At 41.7% G+C, this 13,694-nt stretch overlaps 1 protein-coding gene across 1 annotated transcript; it reads right to left on the reverse strand.

The window, feature by feature from the left end:
* Positions 1-460: 460 nt before the first annotated feature.
* On the reverse strand, positions 461-11,431 carry LOC137180053 (beta-1,3-N-acetylglucosaminyltransferase lunatic fringe-like). The gene is made up of 8 exons (XM_067585237.1): positions 10,859-11,431; positions 5,280-5,328; positions 4,812-4,914; positions 4,572-4,725; positions 4,326-4,411; positions 4,064-4,223; positions 3,870-3,955; positions 461-3,079 (listed from the first exon to the last, which is right to left on the reverse strand). The coding sequence occupies exons 1-8, from the start codon at positions 11,228-11,230 to the stop codon at positions 3,013-3,015; spliced, it is 1,077 nt and encodes a 358-aa protein (XP_067441338.1). The 5' UTR covers positions 11,231-11,431; the 3' UTR covers positions 461-3,012.
* Between the last annotated feature and the right edge of the window lie 2,263 nt (positions 11,432-13,694).

Below are 13,694 nucleotides of genomic sequence, written 5' to 3' on the forward strand. Positions count from 1 at the left end.
GTAGCATTTTGAATCTCAATAGCATAACTAATTCACTACTATGTAACTGCTAGTTTAAGTGCTCCCCGTGGTCCACACAGCCTGACATCTCTGAGATCACAGTGGGAGAGAGGCCATGACACACACACACACACACGTACACACATACACACACAAAACACACACAAAACACACAGATAAACACAGTTTGTGCTAATCTTTCAGTTCTGCCTTTATCTCTCCAGGGCTTTGTGTATGGCTTGATCAGATAAGAGGACTGCTGTTGTTTCAGTGTGTGTGTATTTGTGTGTGGGCGGTGGAATTCTGTGGGCTTACGGGTACAGAGGAGGGGTCTTCAGACAGGAACCCAACCGCTCATAAACAAGGTCAGAGGTGAAAGGTTGGAACGGTGTCCCTCACAACCTCATTTAAAATCCCCCAAGCTATCATCACAGCACACAATCTCACACAAACACATTCAAATATTTGTTCAAACACTGTTTTTATTAACTTCGACCATAATCTCTACATACAGTCCAGATACTGGAGAGAGCACGCCTGCTTTAGAAGCAACAGTTCATCATATACATTCATTCAAAAAAAAAGGGACAGAATTTAACTTAATAACTTTCATTAAATCACGGCACCGTTGTTGCTTTCAATGCACAGAATAGAAGACGACCCAACATGAGTCATTTCTCAATAAAACCTCAAAGGGGATATCTTTGTTAGACTGCATTTTAAAAGCAGTCTAACATCATTAATAATCATAATCCACACATTTAAAATGGACAAAGACAGATGATGTCCACCATTTGTGAAGAATATTTTGTAACAGAGACCTCACTGGATGAGTTTGGGATATGACGTTAGTCCATAGAGAGTTCTTAAAAATATAGTTTGACATTTTGGGGTTTGTTTTCATACAGAAAGTTAGATGAGAAGATAGAGTCCACTCTCATGACTGTCTGATAAATATATAAGCTGTTGCAAGCAGCCGGTTAGCTTAGCTTAGCACAAAGACTGGAATTTGGGGGAAACAGCTAGCCTGGCTCTGTCCAAAATAACAAAATTCACCTACCAGCAACTCTAAACCTTACTAATTAACATTTTATGTCTTGTTTGTTTAATTTGTACACACAACCGAAGTGTAAAAATTATAATTTGGGGTCTTACAGGGGTTATTTTGGACGGAGCTAGCTAGCTGTTTCCGGTCTTTACAGCTGTCTAACTGGCTGCTGGCTGAACCTTCATATTTATCACAGACTTAAAAATAAGTTGTATCAAATTAATTATCTGACTCTTGGCAATAGTACTGAACAAGAGTATGTCCCAAACTATTCCTTTTTTATCATATGATGAATTGCAAACAGCACAAATAAAAGCGCTCAGTCGTGATAATATGCTTCAGAGAGAGGATAATACTGAACATTGATGAGATAGAACTTCAGATATGGAGTCTGGATTACTTTCAGAGTCCTCAGCTCTTGCTTTATCTTAAAAAGAAAATAAATCGGTGAATGAATGATCCTTTCTTCTGCATTTCTAGGGGCGCAGGGTCAGAAAACCAAGTCAAATATTCACAAACATTCAGACAAATGATCTTTTACAGCTGAAGAAGTGGAATGAGAAGAGAGGAAATGTGCGAGGATATCAATCTTCATCTAAAAAAATTCCACTGAAGTTAATAAAGGATAATTCTGGTTGATTATTATCTTATTTTCATAATTTGGGCCATAATTTCGCTCCTTAATAATAACATTCTGCATCTAACATGTTCTCACCGAGTTAATTGCTAAGATCTCACATTCTTACCGTAGTTGTGTGCAACAGTTTTCTTGTCCAGTGAAGGATTATTTACAACATTTCATGTGTGTTCACTTTCAGTTTCACAACCAAATAAAGTATTTTAGATAATGTGAGTTAACTGTTGGCTTGTTCACAAAGTGTCTTATCATCTTGTGTTTCTTGCCCTGTCAAATGTTTTTGTTGCTGGTTCCCAGATCGAGTTCAATGTTATCATAACTGATAAAAATAAAGGCCAAACATATGAAAGTAAGAAACCAGTATTACCCTTTACGCCTCAACATTACACGCTAGCCCCAAAAGCCCAAAGCACAGCTAGAACCAGAGACCTACTAAATATAACAAATGAGAGCTGAAACTGACGAAGGACCACTGAAGCTGAAGGATTTTGAGCTTAGATGGAAGAAAGATGAGGCGGGTCTGACAGGCTCATTCCTACATTTAGAGCTGAAATGTCCTAAAATGGCCACCGCACAGAGGATAAGAGCCGGATCATGATCAAAAAGAACTCGGAAGGCTGGGTGAAAAGCCTGGCATCATAGAAAGACAAAGACACGATAATCGTTTGAAACTGTGGATAATGGTGCACGCTTTCAGACGGTCTCTCCTCGAAGGCTTTCATAGTGTTAAGAATGAAAAAGGAGAACAAGAGAGAGAAGTTGAATGTTTGTCTTTGTCAGAAAGTTGCAGAGATAATTGGACACGGGCCCCCTAATACGTTTTCCAACCATCTGAAAATCACTTCTGATTAAGTCCTTTTGATTTCGGTAACACTTACGTTTTCCTCCGGCACTACCCTCAGGCCCAAAAATTTAAAAGTTCTTGCCCCACAGCGAAGCAAAGTTGTCTCTCTATTTTACATCCATCCAAGAATTTTGACTTTTAGTCTTCTTTTGTTGTAGTTTTGTGGCCTTTTTGACACCCAGCAACAGTTCAAAGGGTCAGAGGTCACGTGTCAAACAAATAAAATGGTATTCCTTGCCAATAGTCCGACTGCTAGTTGAACATGAGGAAAGTGTCCAAATGTTTCAGAGATTCTTCAGCGTTGGAGTGGGAGGAGAGCAGCAGTGGGACTCCTCTTTATTTACTCTTTTTTTTTTCTGCAATGATTTCCTCTCCCATCAGAGAAAATCAAGTCTAGTCAGACATGTACTTGCTCTCCTCTATCAGACCGTCTCCTCCCCCCCTCCTCTCCCCTCCCCTCCGTCTGCCGTCTCTGGATGGGTGTTAGAGTCGATGGGGGCTCGGGCACCAAGGAGTGTCTGGGTACAACAGACAATGCACAGACCTGAACCTGAGAATGAGAGGGAAATGAGTGTCACAATGCCTGGAAGCCGCCAACTGGGGATTTGAAAATAAGACTGCGAATACAATTAGTCGTGTGCTCACATTCATACACACACAATGAACAAAGCCAGGAAACTTGTCATAGTAGTAAAATATACACAACATGAAGCACTTACATAAAGTCCAATTGTAGTACACACGTTTTAAAACTAAAGCGTGTCCTGCAGCTGTATAAGACTGTGTCAGAACTATATACAAATACAATACACTGTATGTGTTCCTGATTGTTTAAAGAGATATTGAATTTTTCTTTTGTTAACCCATCCCCCTCCCAACAGGCTTGCCGTCTCCTGCGTACGCCCCCCCCCCCACCCTCTAAGCAACACCGTCTATTGATGAAGTACAGAAATAACTGCAATTAGTCCGTTTCAGCGCACAATGATAAAAATGACTGACTAGAAAAACCCGAGACAGAAGGAAGAAAAAGAGTGAGTGGGTGAAAATAAATAAATATCTAAGAGAAAGAAACGTCTTTAAAGAAATAGTTTGGACTATTGCAAAAAAACCGCAGATGAAAACAGACAAGGACTCTAGATAATCTTTAAGAGTTGGTGATGTTTTGTGTGTTGGAGGCAGTAAGTTGGGTAAGTAAATTTACTGAATTGCTGTCCAGCCCGTTTCTTTATTTCTTTGGTTATTTAATGATCTCCTCTTTAAAGTCTTCTATACTATCATAGAGGATATTATTGATGTATTTTTTCATGTCATGCACTGATACACACTGGTAAAATGTTTACCTTGTAGGATCTTCATGTATTGAAAACGGTCCTTTCAGGTTAACAGTGTTTCTGCTGTTGTCCACAGTGCCGTAGCTCAGAGTCACCTGATAAAAAAAAAACACAAGCGCAGAGTTTTAATATCTGTAGTGGCTGATATCCTGATCGCCGTGTTGTTATGTCCGTCGTGTTTGTGTCACTTTGCGTTCGTGTACCTGGTTGTGTACGTCTGACACCAGTCCCAGGTTCTCCAGGTGGGAGTGGAACAACGCCGAGCGGATGAGACTCACGCCGAGCAGCGCCTCCACGATGTAACCCACCGTGCAGTCGTCAGGGAGGCGGATGTGTTCAGCTGTTGCCATGAAAGTGCCGTCACTAGACAGACAAAGCGGAAGAGGAGATGCGATGATGAAGCTGAAACAGCTGTTAAATAAATTTTTTTAAAAAACTCATTCTCTTCTTTAAGTGAGGATCTACCTCGCCCAGGGTTTCATCTTCAGCGCGAGGCCGCGGCTCAGACAGAACCCTGCTCCTCCTGTGGCGAACCAGAAACGCACCTGCTTCTGCACACAAACACACACACATATACAGCATGAACGACGGTGCTGTAATCATACAGGACAGTTGTGAAGCCGTTAAACCTGCATGGCTACATGAGTGGAAAGTACAGTATTTAAATTTTAAAAAGGTGTTTTCAGTTGCATGGTGGATCATCAAGTTTACCATTTCAGCGGTGCCGAGCCTCTCCGTGGCCTCTATCGGTCGCTCGAGGCTGGGCCGGCCGATGTAAACATCCTGCGTGTGACTGTACTGAGACAAGAGTTTCAGGAGGGAGCCGACGTTCAGGTAGTTATCATCGTCGACGTGACAGAACCACCTGCGACACATGAAGCCGGCAGTTAATGAACAGCTCTTTCTGTGCATGTATGACTGTGTGTGTTGCACGTGAGGACTGTATCTTACTTTTTGCCAGAGTTAACAAAAGTGTCGTATTCCACCGCCATTTTACAGGAAAGAGCCTGACGATTGTGCGCCGCCGAACAGTTGGTGTTGATGAGGCGAGCCCCTGATGATAACAAACAGAAATCAATAACCGAGCATGACACAGGAATAAAAAGCCGTTTGAAATGACTGCATGAAAACACCCTAATAAATGTCGCGATTGCACATTTTTCTGCACAATGTGTCTGATAGTGAAAAGAATACCTCATTGAAAGTAAAACAATTCCATGAGTAAGATGAGGAAAAGGCCTCATGATTAAACTGGAGTGACTTCCTGCACTTCATGGAAACCCAGTATTGCCCAGTCAGCAGCCTGGTTCCTGCTTTCCTGCCTCTCAGTCTGCAGATAACACGGCTGCTACTCAGCAAAACCGCTCTGTGCGAGTGTGTGTATGTGTTTATGTGCGTTCATGTGTGCGCTCAGCTCACCCATCCTCTTCCTCAGCTTCTCATCCTCTCCATCGGTGAACACGTACGTCTGTGAAAAAAAAAAAGCAAAACACAAAAGCACACACACAGAGGTCATGTTATTCCAGCACCTTTTACTGACCAGCAGGGAAACAAAAACACAGGGATCACAGAAGCTTGCCCTGTTCCGCCATCACGGTTCATGGATGACGGTTTCAGGTGAAGCTCCATGTGTTTCCTTGGTCACACACACGCTGACCCGCCAAAAAAACACAGCGGCGAGCAATGCTGATACTGGATGAAGGCCAGGACGAAGGTAAGCTGCACGTCTATCAGCGGCGGAGCAGCTGGTCGCAACCCTGTGGTGTGTGTTTGTCTACATGGGTGTTTATGTGATGAGTGATGGGGTTGAGGGTCGCCGCGCACTCAGGAAGCCGTGCAGACCCCTCCACTTTCCACAGGAAGTAAACACACACTCTGGGTGCACGGAGAGTGCAGTCTGTAAATAGTCTGCCCTGTATTCCAGGACAAAAGATTTGAAGGGAAACATTGAAGATGAGGTGAAACTGCTGACTCTCAGCTACACCTTGAAGCTGTTTACATCCATGTCGGGTGAGAAGTGTAGCGCTTGTAGTCCTTCAGCATAATGATCCTAAACTTACAGCACAGACAGGTATCCAAAGATGGCCAAATAGTGTAATGTTCTTGTCTGTCCAAATCAATCACATGACCTCAATCCACCCGAGCAGCGGTTTTACTTGTACGAGACCATATTCAATGATTTGCAGGTCAACAGCCATGCTAGCAGCTCTGTGAGGCTGCACTCAGTCATAGTGGTGATTTTAGCTAAATGCTAACATCAGCATGCTACAATGCAAAACATCAACAACGATGCTAACATGCTGATGTTAAGTAGGTGTAATGTTTACCATGTTCAACATCTTAATTTAGCCTGTTAGCATGCTAACATTTGCTTATAAGCAATAAGCACACAGTAGTTTATTCATAAACTAAAATATTGGTAAGTTGAAATTTTGACCTGATGGTGGCGCTAGATTAAAATTAAAGGGATCGCTACAGTTCATCCTCATGGGAACATGAATGTATGCACCAAATTTCATGACAATCTATCCAATCCTCTTCAAGATTAGAGCTGCAAAGGTTGGTCGATTAATTGCTTAATCGAGAGACAGAAAATCAATCGGCAACTATTTTGATAATCAAATAATCGTTTTAGTAATTTTTTTCCAAATCAAATCTAGTGTTTATGGTTTTCTTTGTGTAAAGTGATGTTAAACTGAATGTCTTTGGGTTTTGGACTGCTGGTAGGACAAAACATGACCAGCTGTGGGAAATTATAACATTTTCCACTATTTTCTGTCATTTTATAGACGAAAAGACTGATTGATTGATCAATTGATCAGAAGGATTAATTGATAATGAAAGTAATCGTTAGTTGCAGCCCCAGTCAAGGTATTTCAGTCTGTACCAAAGTGGTGGAGCAGCTGACTGACATTCCCATTCATAGAGCCAGACCACTAGCACGCCTAAAAACATCTGGGAGTTTAGATTAAAACTCTAAATTTGGTTGAAAACTGAACGTTTTTAGATGTCTGTTGTTTCTACCATATTTTAATGGCTGTATTTTAAAGTGTAGTTACATTCTGCTTCCCACTGGAATAAAATAATGTCGTTGTTGTTAAAAAGACAGTTATATGTGTCCCAGACATCTAAAAAATCGTTTTAACCTAGATGCCAAGACGGCAGCAAATCACCACATTGATCCGTAGTGGATCGCTGCTCTGCAGGTTTGGCAGAACATCAGCAGGGAAGATAACAAGAGTCGAAGACTTCAGGCAGTGATCGATTGCAAAGTTCATGTTAACTTGTCCAGTTACTTCAGGCCATGCTATCTAAAATACTGATATTTAACATCCTCAGTTGAGTTCAAACAATAGCTGCAACGATTAGTCAATCAATCAATTAGCCGACAGACAGAAAATGAATTGGCAACTATTCTGATAATTGATTAATCGTTTTGAGTTGTTTTTTAAGAAAAAAAATCCCCTAAAATCTCTGGTTCCAGCTTCTTTAATGTGAATATTTTCTAGTTTGTTTAGTCTTCTGTGGTAATAAACTGAATATCTTTGGGTTGTGGACGGTTGGTCGGGATGAAACGAGACACTTAAGGTTGCACCTTGGGTTTTGGGAAACACTGATCTACATTTTTCAATTTTCAACAGATGAATCGATTAAAAAAAAAAAAAAAGTTAGTCACAGCCCTGATGTGAACAAGCATGACCAGATCACATGGTTGGTTAACTTTAAATTCCCTTACACCAGATGAACTTGGTCAGACTGGTTTCCGGCACAACGCACCTCAATACTGGAGGAATGAACCGCAAAACAAATTGAAGTTAAAGACACTCATTGCCTTGAGGGACTTTAATCATCCTCTTGCTGGTATTTTTTTTAATAATACTGGTGTCTGTTTTAATTAGTGTGTGCGGTGGCTGCCTTGTGTGAATAACCTGTGATTCATTTTGTTGTCATACCTCTCTTGTGAAATAGATTTTGATCTCAATGAGACTTCCTGATTAAATAAAGCTTAACTAATTACTTTCTGTCTCCTAAAACTGGGGAGCTATGCGTCAAGACAAAATCTGAGAATCAGTACTTAGAGATTATAGTTTGATTACATGTGCAATGCGCTGTAGTACGGAGACAAAATAACAAAAACACAGTATGGCTGCCTCCGAGGAAAGACCAATTTCAGGGGCTTCCCCTTCACAACCCGCCTGCCATGCAGCACAAATTCACTAATAAATCTTCGGTGCAAGTACTGTATGATCACATCACTGCTTGTGGTAGAGAGAAAGAGAGAGAGTGACTGAAAAAAAAAATGAAGAGAGAGTCCAACCAGCTGTGAGTTTATGTCAAGTCTTTTTTTTTTTCTTCCCCCTCTGAGCTCCTTAAGCCCCTCGAGAGCAGTCAGCTTCTGCATCTGTATGAGTGTCTGTGTGATACCAGTGTATGCATGAACCACACTGGGAAAGCTTGGGGGAGGGTGTGTTTGTGTGGGGGGGGGAAGGGGGGGGTGAGACGGAAGAGAAAATGTGGTTTTAAAAAGAGGGGGGGTGGGGGTGTGTCGTGGGTCGGTGGTTCGCCAGGAGTTGAGCTTTATAGCACAGGAAACGGCGGCAACAACAACAACCAACAGAGCAGGAGAAAGTGGTGTGTTTGTGTGTGTGTGTGTGTGTGTGTGTGTTTACTCTTGTGATCAGACACATTTCTAACTTCCCATGAGAAATCTGGTGAGTTCCCAGGGCATTTGTGTGTCTGTGAAGGTAACACTGTGAGAGTGTGTGTGTGTGTGTGTGTGTGCAAACGCTGCTGTATTTCCATTACTCAGCAGTCTGAAAGTATAGAGGTGTGTCTGGGAAACAGGTAGAGTTACACATACCTGACCGTGAGAGCAGGAGCAGGAATCCGTCAGACATACGCACACCAGCTGATTTCCCCCTACATGAGCTTTATTTACATGTCAACAGTCTGAAACGAGGCTTGAACGAGTCCTTTCCTCAAACACTGAGGTTTAAATGGAAATCAGAACGACCGCTGTACGATTCCACACTCAACGTCTGCATTCGATTACGAGCTTTGAAGCCGCTGGGTGCAGTTTTACCACAGTCCCATGTGTTTTATAGCAACAGATTCATCCTTGACTCATTCGGCATTGTGATTCAGACCTAAAAAGCTGCCAGTTAATTCCATTTGATCTCATCTGTTTCATCTGTAAGGCTCTGTGACTGCAGCTCCTCCTGTATCAACATCTCCACGTCGAAATCCAGCGGTCGTGTTGTAACTCTTTCAGATCACAGGACCGCTGGTTTAATCCTGGACTTGTGAAGACGGTTTCTAACATGATCAGTGGTGGAAGGAGAACTCGCAAAAGTAGCATAGAAAAATACTGAAAAACTGATTTGAAATAGTACTTGAGTACAGAAATATGAGCGATTAAGTGTAACTGTACATGTATATTGTAAAAGTTAGACTTAGGAATGGCCACTTTTATTGGTTTAGAATTCGCTTTGAGGCATAAGCAGCATTTTAATGTACCTGATCCATGTACCTGTTGTTGAAAATACCAAATATTCTCTGGTTGCAGCTTCATTTGATGTATCTCTCTCTCATACATGACACTAAACTGAACATCTTTTGGTTTTGGACTGTTGGTCGGACATTTGAAGGAGTTACCTTGGTCTGTGGCCATTATTCAATATTTACTGTCATTTTACAGAGAAAATGTTGCAGCTCTGGTAAAATCTTTAGCTGAAAAGTAACTACTAAGTATACTAAAGCTGTAACAATTAGTCAATTAATCGATTTGGTCTTGTTAATCTGGTTTTTGCTTCTCAAATGTGAAGATTTTCTGCTTTTGTCTGTCATATTCGATAGTAAGCTGAATATCTTTGGGTTTTGGACTTGTTGGCTGGACAAACCGAGACCACAGAAAACACTTAACCTTGGACAAAAAAGATGCTCTTTGTGTGTAATATGTAGTTGCAGCCCTTGTAAGAACAGCTATCACATAAATCTAGTGGTGTAAAATATTTCACTCTCAAATGCAGTGGAGTAGAAGTAGAAAGATGAACAAAAATATTTTTAAAAACTGTGCTCGAGGTGTTACTTTCCACCTCTGAAAACTTTCTACAGAGCACTTTTGGCATTAAACTCTCTCTACTTCCTCTTTTCAAAGCCATGACGTCTCAGTTTTTATGATGTTTGAATCTGGTTTCATCATCCAGACTAAGTCTCTGCATGTTGCTGACAGTCTGAACTAACAACTGAACAATTGTTCTGTTGTATTCGCAGCCTTGAAACAAATCTGCATCCCACTGAGACTCCTTGATGAGTCCTGTGGTCCTTCCTCCTCATGTCCCCCTGCTTGGATTAGGTCAACACATTAGCAGCAGTGTGGTCGGCCTGTTAGTCTTTAGATCTCCCTCTCATACATTACAAAGGCCTCTATCTCTGCTTCACAATTCACTGGCAGGCTGGATCAAAGAGCCGGCGGACCCAGTCGCATTTCACGGGGTTTATAACTTGCAATGGCAGCAGGAGAGGAAGGAAACAAGGGTAAAGGTCTGGTCTGGATGACACTAATAAATATAAATAATCTTGATTTTAACTGGATACAACTTCCCTCGATGTTGGGTCTGTCTTTTGGCTATAATACTAGATATATGAGCTCTAACTTGACTTATCAGCACTTACTGTATCCTGCATGAAATACTGGATACTACAGTAGACTGTTGATAAAACACATTAACAAGATCACAACTGGTTTATATGTTTGGTAGAGAGCTGAAAAATGATGACCAAGAGGTAAAATACTTATAGTGTGAGTTCAAAATCCTTTCTGGTATGTATCACCTGTGACACAATATAACATATTATAAAACTTCAACTATTTCAAAATGTTGTTTATTATTAATGTACCTCCTTTATGTCCAAAATCATATGGTTCTAACTGCATTAAGAAATTCAACTTGTCTCTCAGTGACACATATCAGGCATCTTTACATCCCTTGGCTCACCTGTTGCATGTTTCTGGAGATCCATGTGTCCAACAGGAGCTCCAGTCTCTGTCGGTGATACCTCCCGGTGGTTTTCACCGCAATGAACAGGTCACCCGGGGAAAGATGTTCCACCGGTCCGGGCGGGGTGCTGCTCCGCTGGGGTCCGCTTATTGCTCTCCTCTCTCGGGTCAGTTTCCTGAAATACGCCGAGAAAACTTTTCCACTCGCGCCGGCAGCAGGAGGAGGAGGCTCCTCCGGGTCTCCGCTGCTCGGGTGTCCGACAGTGACGACGAGCATCCCGGCCACGAGCAGACAGGTGACGGCGGCGGCGGCAGCGCGGGGTCCCGCTGAGCTGGAGGTGCATTTTGATGCCCCGGCGGGCTTCCACATTGTGTCTCTGTGGGTGATTTTACAGCTTCATTCGTGGTCAGAAAAGGTCTATTTTCTCCACATCTCCACAGTGCTGACTCAACTACACAGCTGCACTGCCTCTGAACCTCAAACTGAGTGACTCTTTACTTTACAGTCAAGTTATAAGCTCCTCCAGGGGGCGGGGCGGTGCGCTGTGGATCCAATGGCCGGTTTGAGCGCTCAATGTGGGCGGGATGAACCAGCAAAGTGATGGCGGGGTCTGTGGATGAACATCCACATGGCAACTTCAAGTACTGGCTTCACTTTTTAAAGCAAGCATGAAGTAAAACTTAAAGTATAAAGTTGGAGATTTTCTATATTTTTATATATTGTCAAAAAATATCTGAGCCAAATGCCAGGAGCCAAACCAACGATGAATTGTATTGTGTGTGTATCCAAAGCCTCTCTTATTCCTGTGCTGTAGACCTCCATTATTGTGCAAAAACCATTAAAAACATGTTAATGAGCCACACCGTTGCACTGGTTCCTTCAACCCAAAGTCAATGGCTACTGTAGTTTACTTAGAAACGGCTCCAAAGACTAATAACAGTGATCACATTTTCAGCACTTTGTGTTTCAATGTAAATTTCTCAAAGAACTTCCGTGCAGAGTCAAGAGGTCGTGATATGTAGCACAACAAGCTAGCGAAACGCTATAAACACACATGCGTAGTGGTGTGTGACGTAGGGAAATGCTTGATTTACATTCTTATCGCTTTGGATCCGTCTCTAAATAAACTACCATAACCACAGCCTTCAGGGCGAAGAAACACGTCGCCCAGTTCAACAGGTTTTGAACAACAATGGAGGTCTACAACGCAGAAGAATACAGAAAACTACACTGAAAGTTAAAGATCCCCTCCAGACATATTTAAGACAGATAAAAACACTGCTAAAAGTATCAATTTGTGTCTCATATGGCTTTTTTCTCACAAAAAAGTTCAGTTATCTCATAAAAATGATTTACATGACATCTACAACTTCTCCTTTGCTGAGCAATCCAGAATAAGCAAAACACATTTTTGAGTGGAAGGGGACTTTAAGTTTCGGTTGCACTCATTCTTGGAGTCAGAGGAAGTTTACAAGAAGGATGAACCCCATTCTTGCAAAAAATCATTAGGTGTTTGATGATGGTTGTGCAGAACGCTGTTTAACAAAATCTCCCATATGTGTTGCCGTGTCTCTATTAGTGTGTGTGTGTGTGTGTGTGTGTGTGGTTTTGTGGGTGTGATTACAAAGTCTAATTGTTATAAATTGCACCCTGGGCTTTGAATATTTTTGATAAACTGCCTTCATATCAACATCCAAAATGTGTTTTAAATAGTCACCCTCTCCTTTATGCCTCATAGGTTCAATTGTTATTGTGCACATATGTGAATGTTGTACATTTTTTTATGTGTCTCTGGTTAAAAAAAGGAAAGAAAAACAAGCCAAACCCAGAAAAATGGTTCTTAAAGGCAAACCCTGGGGTCATATTGTCTTATGCTGCACTATTCACAACCTCGCTAATGATGCTAGGAATAAAATATGACCGTTAAGGCAGGTTTTTCTTATGAAGAGTAATGTGTATGATAAATCAGGACGTTACAGGCGTTTTGAGATGAAAGCAGCAGTTTGAGAGCAACGTGCCTGGAGTTCCTCTGTGAGGAAGCCTGGCGGGTCATTCTTCAAGAGGACAGATGTTGAAGAAGACCGTGACATCGGAGTGTGTGTAGTGCTGCCAATGCCACACACACACACAGACACACACACATACACACACATACACACACACACGCACACAGACACATACAGACGTGCCAAGGAGCCATGCAGGTTGCCAGATCCACCAACCATCTGAGGAATGCTTCCTCTCTAATAATGTGCGGTTTGTCTGTGCTGCATATCTGTGCTGGTCCTTCAAGCAAAGTAAGTATAATGTTACATTTTGAGAAAATATACAAATGCCACACCAAGACTAAAAGTTAATTTAGGTCAACTTTAGAGAGAAAATTAGACAGTGCCACGAAGTATGATGAGGATATTAAAGACTCACTGTAGAAAAACGGAGCACAGATCCTTACACATAATAGAAAACTGGTGCATTTTACTGAATATGAAGGAGACACTTTTTGTGATTTTCTGTTATTTTTATTCTGTTATGGTGTCTGATGTCTGTTAAACATGGTCATAGGTCCAAAACTTCAGTTGGAATGTATGTAGACATGCTCCCTGAAAGTCAAAAACGAGGACTTCAGCCTGCTCTGAATGCTCTGTTTGCAAAGTCACCTCTACTCCCTCATCGAACTCATGTCAGATTGTTCACGTATGCCCACAATTGGACATCTGTTCCGTAGTCTTTGTTGCTAAGGTTGTTGCTAAGGTTCAATAGGTTGTTTGCATTGTTCACACACATTGAAAATGTACAGATGTATTTGAGAAGTTTAAATTTCCTGTAAAGAATG

This window comes from Thunnus thynnus, chromosome 3 (assembly GCF_963924715.1).
Source record: "Thunnus thynnus chromosome 3, fThuThy2.1, whole genome shotgun sequence".
NCBI lineage: Eukaryota > Metazoa > Chordata > Actinopteri > Scombriformes > Scombridae > Thunnus > Thunnus thynnus.